The sequence below is a fragment of the Sycon ciliatum genome, chromosome 5 (assembly GCF_964019385.1).
Source record: "Sycon ciliatum chromosome 5, ocSycCili1.1, whole genome shotgun sequence".
Lineage (NCBI taxonomy): Eukaryota > Metazoa > Porifera > Calcarea > Leucosolenida > Sycettidae > Sycon > Sycon ciliatum.
In genome coordinates this window covers 3,196,750-3,205,915 of record NC_088647.1, presented here as the reverse complement: position 1 = coordinate 3,205,915, position 9,166 = coordinate 3,196,750, and the positions used below count along the sequence as shown (strand labels likewise).

The window sequence follows — 9,166 nt, the reverse complement described above, 5'->3', positions numbered from 1 at the left end:
CTGCTTCCTTGGCGCCACCTAGCAACAAAAGGGGACTCCCCTCGAGCCTCGTGAGAAGTGGCCCCTGCAACAAACACTGACAGTCACTGTGCTGCTGAAACAGCAAACTACAAGAGGGTTAGTGTACTGTGAGGTATGCTGTAGGCTGTGACTGTGTGGACGATCTAATCGTGGAGTCGAGGGATCTTCTTCGATGTATGCGTTGCATGCAGCGCAGGGAGTCCATCAAAGTTTTACGCAATCTGTCCAACCTTGCCACCATTCCAAAGCAGGATTTGATACCTATTATACAATGTACATAATTAATTATTTGGTCCAAAGCAAGCAGGGCGGTTGGACAGCCTACTCTTGATACTATACAGACTCCAGTTTACGACTCCCTCGTTATCGCAGTTATGTCACCAATGCAATTCCAGGCCAGCAGTAGGCCAGCCAGGGAGCCGTAAAATTACTACTGTAGTATAAATACTCACTACAATGTAGACTATTTGAGGGAATAGGAAAGGGAAAAAAGTCGGAAGAAAACTTGACTGTCACCACCAGGACTCAAACCTTCGCGTGAGGCCAGCGATGCTCTAACCACTGAGCTATGGCGTAGCCGTCATCCCAGCATAATTAAATACTGCCTTTATATTTTACGACTCCCTGAGGCCAACACAGCACACAGCTAGCTTGGTATGTTCTATGTGCTTTGAATCTTGTCACATGGGCTCAATAAATTCTCATGATATCGATCACCTCCCCCATTCAAAGGACCAATGCATCAGGTGCATCCAGCTCTACACAAAAGTAGTATAGTACCAGGAGTAATATGAGCTTCCGTATATTGTACGCTTGGTGCTACAACAGCTACAGCACTCTATACGGTCCAGTCCATCACAAGGTCGGTTGTGTAGAAGTTCACATTGTCCGCCTGTGAATATATATGAAAAAATCACACTGCAATGTGAGTCATGCACAAGCAAAGTGTGCAAACCGGCCGCACTGAATCGGTGTCTGGCTAGCTTGGCTCTTGCTAGAACATGCCGGTGTAAAAAGACTTAAAGCCTTCTGCACATAGCACAGCCGTACAAAATGATCTTGGTCTCAAGAGTAACTGTGAAGCTGGTCGTCGCCTCATTTGATAATCTGCTGATCTACGTTTCCGAGCTCCGCCAGCTTGTCTTCCTTGAGTCCGCCGCAGTTGCGCAGCGCTTGTAGCTGCAGCAGTGCGCGCAGATGGCGCTGATCATGAATGCGCTTGTTCTTGGCCTCTTTTAAAACATTCTCCTTCCTCGGTAGCAGGCCTTCTTTCTGTGCCTGTCGAATGGCCTTTACAAGCTTACGCTGAGTCAGCATACAGACACCAGTATACATGCGTGGCACTGGATCTCCCCACGGCGACATGAACTGCCGCAGAAGGAGAATATCCTGTCAAGAGTATAGAACACACGCACGCACACACACACACGCACACACACACATACATACACACGTGCACACACACACACGTGCACACACACACACGTGCACACACACACACACACACACATGCACACACACGTGCACACACACATACACACAAACACATGCACACACACACGTGCACACACACACACACACAGAAGCATATGACAGGGCAGACGGAAAGACACACAGACATGGAATGAGAGGGGAGGAAAGATTCACTTGGAGATACACTCAGATTTTGGATAACGATGTTGTAGTCACACAGACGGAGTCTTCCATACAACTCGCAGGAGGCTCGCAGAAGATAACGTTTTTCAACAGCACATTGCACAGCATGGGTGACTAAAATTCTACTGCTGGAACTCTGAGAAGAAGAGATTGCTACGACTTCGGCGATACTGGGGAAATTGACAAATCGTGTGCCGCTCCTTACGAGGGAGCTCGCGCTTTTCCCGCCGACTTGAATTCTCACTTGACTGACTCACGACTGCCATTCTGAGCTTTACGTAAAAACACTCGTCTGCCTGACGACTGATGAATAGTTTCACACAAGACTCGGGGTAACAGAAGTCGAAGTTTGGCCACTGCTGTTGTTTCTCCTTTATGCTAAGCGTTCTGCCTATGGTATGGAACACAGCGTGCTGCAGCGAGGACCACGGCCACTTTGCTGAACACTTTCAACAAGATGTTTCACTACCAATACTTTCCACAAAGAGTTGGTAGACAAGCCATTGGGTAGCCACTCGCATTGTAAAATAAGTGCGCGACTCTCCGAAAAGTTGGACACCTGTTCCTATATCCTCTCTGAATATTCGGGGATCCTCCAAGGCTCTCCAAGCGACAAAGGTGGTTAAAGGGGAAACTTGGAGATTCCCGCGTTCGGGGGTCCGCGCATGCGAACTACTGCTAAAAGCCACGTGTGAATCGTGAGTGTCTTTTTTTGCTACGTTTACACGCAGAGTGCGTAGTACTGCACCCGCGTAACATTTGGCGCTTCGCATGTGCAAAAGATCTCCGAATTCTTTGCTCACTAGCCTGTCGAGATCATATCATTGCGGAAGCCTAAAGCTGTGGACAAACCAGATCTGATCGTAAACAGTTAGATTACGGTCTGTGACAGCATCACACGCAGACTTACAGCGTAGTGGAAGTCTTGTAGATTACGCAAGCATAGCGGGCAGCCCTTGACCGCGTAGCCTTTCTTGGCCTTTTCCTAAAGTTGAGACAGAAAAGTAAATAGCAGCAGCCCATTAGAAACTAAATCACATCAAGTCCACAAGCAAAACAAAACCGAATGGCTAGACAACTGGCTAGCAGAGCGTTGGCGCCACACGGCTGGCCAGGACTACACAGTGATAGCCCCACTTGCATCGTCTCCCGATTAGATTTCACTCCGTCACAGCGATATTGTAGTCACGCACGTTGTGCTAATACTTTCTAATACACTCGGTGATCCAGCACACAGCAGTTTAAAGCTAGTCACCGGGGAAAAAAATGCAGAAATGGTCACTGAAATTCAGAATCGTGCCACAGCACTAACTACGCTACACACCCAATAGATTGCATGTACGGTACTCGACGGTAATTACAAATTCCCTTGACCACTACAGTACGTAAGTGTACGTCACGAAGACGGCGACAAACTGCAGATCAAGCCCTGATACATGTACACATAAATACACTACAGCACTGTAGTGTCGGGTGCTGAAGAACGTAGTGCCCAAGAACGAACAGGCTAGAATGCAGCATACCAATGTACACATGGTGACTCAAGTGTGCACAGTCCACACAGTACATGAAAATAAGAACAGCCTAGGCTATGAATGAGCCCCCCCCCCCCCCCCCCCAGTTCCTCCGCACCTGACAGTACTACCTATACATGCCCCCCCCCCCCCCCCCTGAAACCTGCATACATGCACATGTACCCAATGCTGTAGGCAGCCACCCTTTCGGCCATCTAGGCGTCATCAGTACAGCTACAAGCTTTTTAAAAGTAAGCCAACTACTAGCCATGGCACACGGATAGCACCGCAGAGATTGAGCGCCAGAGCGCTCCTACGAAAAGAACCGGACGATGCACAACGCAGCAGCACTAAAGCAGCCTACCACGACCATGGAGACTACAAACCTTTAGAAATGGTGCCGCCGTTTCCGGAAGCAGTTTCATGTTCTTGTCCACGTATTTGTCCAACGCGACCTGGGAAATGACCACTTGCTTCTGTGTCTTCTTCTCTTTGTAGAACTGCTTTTTCGTCTCGGCCATATCCACCACAACCTCAGTAACGGGCATAGGAGGCGGTCGGTACACTGGATTGAACCAGAAAATGAATACATCCAAACAGCAAACTGTTTCCCTTGTGTGTGTGTGTGTGTGGGGGGGGGGGGGGGTATGTGTGTATGTGACAGTGTGTGTGCACAGTGAAACAGCCGTTCACGTCCCGCCGGACTCGCAGTGCCTCATGCCGCGTCCCGAAGCCAGCACTCCTTCAAGTCGCCCCGTTTGGGGACGCATAGCCAATCGTGGCAGTGGGCGAAGGAAGGAAGGTGCGTGTGTGTGTGTGTGCGCGTGTGTCAATCAGCTATGTGGTGGATACCAGGCTAAAATTAGTGGCGGTCAATTCATCAGCCTTGCACGCTGTTGAATGGTGCAATCCCAGCACAAGTTGCTATGTCTAACATAGCTGTTCGCTATCATCGCTTCCGCGATGGGCAGGTCTGAGGTCTGAGGTGTGTGTGTGTATGTGTGTGTGTGTGTGCACGTGATAACTAGCCACCAACTTTCGACCATATAATTATGTACTTCGAAGTACCTTCAGAAACATGTTATGTGTATACAGGTTGCGGTTCAAAACTGACCCCCAAGATGGAGAGATGCTGCAATCAGCTCAAAACTACAAACTCACTGTACCATTATCATCTCACCACGATACTATAACACAATAACACATAGTTCAAAACAACACTAAGTACATCCTTTTGCGTCCACCACAAACAGAGGTACACCGAGTTAATTCCATTGACGTAATCCTGATGAAGCTGGTACAGTAAGATCGGGCGCCGAAGAACGCAGGGGCTCGAGCGCAGCCTAGGAAAGTTCTTAAATTTTTGATTCTAGCCAGACCGTTCTTATTCACACGCGCGCGGCGAGTCGAGTGACGTCATGACGTTTGTCATGTACATGTATGTACATGTAGTGCAATGATTATGATTGTAGTACTTCTAAACTAGTGGGTGTCGTAAATGGGAATGACTGTACATGTAGCAGTTACTGTTTACACGTGTACATGACATGTACTCACCTCCCAAAAATGTACAATGTAGATCTACGTGTAAATTCGCAACTTCGTGTAAGTACATGTATGAAAATTTTAAAAGTGTTCTTAAATCTGATAATTCTAGCCTGGACTGTTCTTAAATTTTGCCGGTTTTCCAGCCTGGGTGTTCTTCGGCGAGGTGTTCTTCGGCGCCCGATCTTACTGTAGTCATGTACAGTCAACTGCGCTTATAACGACATTCGGCGGGGCATCAGAAAAGTGTCCTTATTCGCGAAGTGGCGTTATACCCGAAGTCCCATTATATGTATTACAGTTGGATGGGACTTTGCTCTGGGCATGGAAATTCTGTCGTTATTCGCGAATTGTCCTTATATCCGCAGTCGTTATCAGCGAAGTTGACTGTAAGCGCTGGCCAGGACCTACTGAAGAGCAAGGTCTAAAGTAAAACTAGAAATTTCCACCGGCGTCATATTGTAGGGTTTCCCCAAACTCGACAAGCAGATGGAGAGATATGCTCTGCGTGAATTAATTTGGGTCCATGATTTAGCACATTTACATACACAGAACTCTTGGGCTGTTAGTTGTAACTTTGGTAGAGTTCTATTGCTTAGTGCTATCCGCCTGTGCTCAAGTTACCGAAAGTGAAACAATGCCAAAATTTCCTGGCTTTACAGCTTCTCTAATCGCAACAGCCATGTTCTCTGTAATAGGCGATTCAGGCTACGGCGAAAATCACGTCTAAATTTCCATGGTGATGCAGTCGTGTTTCAAATAATTACGCACAATCCCTGATCAAACACGTCTGAGTCGTAGAAACGTGGTCACAGTTGGCCGTAGTCCGAATAGCCTATGAGGAAAACCTGGCAGGTTATCAGCAATGCACCGTGGAGTTTCACTGACGACTAGTGCAGCTGACTCAACACTACGATTGGCAAATGATAGAGATATAGAGCATGCCAGTGAAACTGTGAAAGAACTGCTGGTCCACTCAGCCTGGCTTTAGAAGAACAAAACTTACCGGTGGGCAAGTATTTAGTGACCTTGCTCCGCAGTGATCCCACCTCAGACACCACTCTGAGCCATAGAACAGCATGTACATGCACCCACACAAACACACACACGCACACACATACACGCGCACACACATACACGCACACACACACACACACATACACGCGCACACCACACGCGCACACACACACACACACACACACACACACACACACACACACACATGCGCACAAACACATGCGCGCACACACATACATACAGACACGCAGTCGCTATTGCCGTAAAGGTGTTGTTTACTCATGCTATGAACAAACACGATGTAATTTGTAATGTAGTACAGGGACAGATTTACACCACTGAGTCTGTACATTCACATCAGGCCTGTTACACTGCCATTGAATGATATTTGTATTACTATTATTCACATGTTTGAGGGAGTTTATTAAATTTTATAATACATGTATCATTATTGCATATCAGATCGATAGTCGATCCCAATCGATACTACATTGAGGGTGTAAACCGAAAAGGAAATTCAGGCCACCAGTGTGACGAGCTTAATCCCCTGAAGTACGACCACCTCCGCAGAGGAAAGTCCACAACGGATATACACGTAATACGACGCACCTTACTTTGTTGACTACATAAATAAACAAGTTCTCACAAACACAGATCTTTTCAAATTAGAGGTGGAGGAGTTTGTCGGAGACGACTCACCTCAGGAGTGGTGTCCGGAGAGATGAGCCAGCCAAGCTCATTCTGCTCTGTATTTTTTCTTACACTTTAATACAGCATGCTTTCCTTTCCTTTCGCGAAGAAACACTCAAGTAATTCAAAGTGAAGAAACGAAGAAAGAAAAAATTATGAAGAAAAGGAAAGAAAAAAAAGTAGAAAAAAGGAAAGAAGAAAAAAGGAAAGAAGAAAAAAGAAAAAAAGAAGTAGGTCGTGTTATATCGGCCGGGCTGCTGGGTGCCGTCTATTCACAAGCGCTATCCCGCTACTGTTCCATGCGGCAGGTTTTGCCTGCTATGTTTCCATCCTGGGCCAGTACCCTGCTCTTCAAAGACCTGGACACCACTGGCTCACCAGTGTTGCCCATATCCACACCGAACTTAGCGCGGACGCCTGATCGACATAATCCGACAGACAGCAGGATTCCCGACCTCAAACTATCCCAACACTCCCAACCTCGCCAGTCGCAGCGATTACAGGTGAACGCCACTCCACCCGGTGATTATCGAACAGGAAAAACTCGTACTTGAACAAAACTGCATATGAGAGTCATGCATGCATTGAATCAGTACAGTCATGAGTAATGACTGCACTACTGTATGCTGCGCTGTACCTCCATGTACGTGCACAGGATGTACCTGGACCTGGTAGTCCACTTGCTGAGGCTTGATCATGGAGAGAGAGAAACCTTCATTGCTCTTCTCCTGGCACTTGCAAGTTGCAACTGGCTTACAAATCAACTACCAGCAGTCTACCACACTAGCCTGTTTGTTCAAAAGTCGGTGAGTTCAGAGTAGAACCTCTAGTCTAGCTCTTGAAACTGTACTGGGGTCTGGCTCAGTGGTGTGGAGATTGGCCCAAGGCAAGCTACATGACATTGTCATTGTACATGATCATGTACGGATAAAGCTGGTCCTTGCAGCATTCTCCAGTCACAGTGTTTGAATGTTCCTTTTCTGGTTGGATGCAGTGCTCGAGTGATGATACACTTCAACTCGATCCAGCCCCAATCATGGCTTCTTCCTGATAATTATGGAGGCCGGTTGGAGCAGAATCTTTCTCTAGAGTATCGTTCGCCGGGAGGCTCGGCGACTGTGAGTATAAAGTGTTTCCAAGGTGGCTGTCATAGTAGTACATATAGAAGCCTGATAAACAAACATACAGCAAGACTGAGTGTTTTGCTGATGCCGCAGGCAGGCACATACAGGTCACACACGTCCACACACCAGACACATGAACACGCACACACGCAAACGCGCACAGTCGCACACACATGCATGCACGCACACACACACACACACACACACACTCTCTCTCTCTCTCTCTCTCTCTCTCTCTCTCTCTCTCTCTCTCTCTCTCTCGGCATGCGAGTGGCATTGCAACTGAGCTTGGCCGATATTCAAGAAGTTCTGGTTGACAATCAGATGAGTATCTTGTTAGCTGAGCAATGAACACTGACTAGGTGTGAACATTGAGCTAGCAGCTCTTTCAACAGAGTCATCCGGTCACATACCATAATGTACATGCATTTTAAAAGTCAACATACATTACACCGTGATTGAGCTAAGAAAGACAATGATTGTGTGAAGGCACAAGGACAGCAAGGGAAATCTGGTACTAGTGGCTTGTGGACAAATTGAATATGCAGTTCTAGACCGTCTAGAACAAACGCTGGCAAGCTACCACGGGACAAAAAGCCGGAACCATGAATCACTAAAAAGCCGTCTTGTTACTACAACGAGTTACATGGCACAGGTTTGATCTATTCCAATCCAGTACCTCTGTACACAATGTAGTGCCTGGGTCCGAGGCCAGTCAGCATGCAGGTATGGCGACAATAGTATAGAATCTATGATGTCATGGCAATGTAAGCCGATGTCATGATGTGGTTCTGGATGTCTATTACGGTTATACATGAAAGGAAGTTGTGCGGTGTGTGCTGCATGACTATGCACCGTATATCCTTTTCAACTGTTTATTTGGCTGGCGTAGGGAATTTGGTGCAGGAACGCATAGGCTCTCGATACAATGTATGTGTGTGTGTGTGAATATGGTTTTCAGGCAAAGAAGAATGCAAAAGGACGTAAAGAAATTTGGCAATAAATATTATGGCTAAATACAATCATTTTCTGGCATTGGGCATAGGCGTAGCTTCAATCAGAAACATGGGGTGAGTACCTGGCTGGCAACCATTGTAGCATGCAGTCACTGCTATTACTGTCACGTGAGCGAGAAAGAGAGCGAGAAAGAGAGAGAGAGAGAGAGAGAGAGAGAGAGAGAGAGAGAGAGAGAGAGAGAGAGAGAGAGAGAGGGAGAGGGAGGGAGGGAGGAGAGAGGAGAGAGAGAGAGATCAGTAGGTATACAGCTGTGTAGCTGTGCCCCTGCAGCTGCTGTGCTATAGTCGTGATTGGACAGAGCCGAGCTGAATGCTTCCGACAGCCGTACGGTGAAGTGTGAAATCCACGAGAATACGAAATCCAGGCTCGACTAGGACAATTTGTATCGTTCCTCAAGAATTTTTCTGAAGATCTGGCCACGTGAGAGACCTGAACCAACAGCAACAGCAACAGCAACAACAACAAGTGAGAATAAAGATTTGATTTGAAACAAAAGCAACAGCAGCAGCAGGAACAGCAACAGCACTTTAATATCGGTCGTGAGACAGGATCAGCAGAATAACTGGCTACACATGACTTGAA

The 9,166-nt window shown here is 47.1% G+C and overlaps 2 protein-coding genes across 2 annotated transcripts in view; both read right to left on the bottom strand.

Annotated features, from left to right (window-relative positions):
* Positions 1-676: 676 nt before the first annotated feature.
* On the bottom strand, positions 677-6,985 carry LOC135817193 (uncharacterized). Its single transcript, XM_065330323.1, has 5 exons — positions 6,453-6,985; positions 5,743-5,798; positions 3,578-3,756; positions 2,588-2,662; positions 677-1,410 (listed from the first exon to the last, which is right to left on the bottom strand). Exons 1-5 carry the CDS (start codon positions 6,491-6,493, stop codon positions 1,117-1,119), a joined length of 645 nt encoding a protein of 214 aa, XP_065186395.1. The 5' UTR covers positions 6,494-6,985; the 3' UTR covers positions 677-1,116.
* Positions 6,986-7,843: 858 nt separating this feature from the next.
* LOC135817192 (receptor-type tyrosine-protein phosphatase mu-like) overlaps positions 7,844-9,166 on the bottom strand; it is a 53,218-nt gene continuing 51,895 nt past the window's right edge. The window contains exon 25 of the mRNA XM_065330322.1: positions 7,844-9,013. Within this exon, the coding sequence (XP_065186394.1) occupies positions 8,955-9,013 (59 nt within the window). The 3' untranslated portion in view covers positions 7,844-8,954. The remainder of the gene's footprint in view (positions 9,014-9,166) is intronic.

What these genes read in the sequence shown, in the direction of transcription:
- LOC135817193 (XM_065330323.1), bottom strand. Translation starts at nt 6,493, where the DNA reads ATGAGCTTGGCTGGCTCATCTCTCCGGACACCACTCCTGAG. An exon ending in CACTAAATACTTGCCCACCG is followed by an intron (nt 3,757 to 5,742) that starts GTAAGTTTTGTT and finishes GGTTCAATCCAG; the next exon opens with TGTACCGACCGCCTCCTATG. An exon ending in CGGCGGCACCATTTCTAAAG is followed by an intron (nt 2,663 to 3,577) that starts GTTTGTAGTCTC and finishes TCTCAACTTTAG; the next exon opens with GAAAAGGCCAAGAAAGGCTA.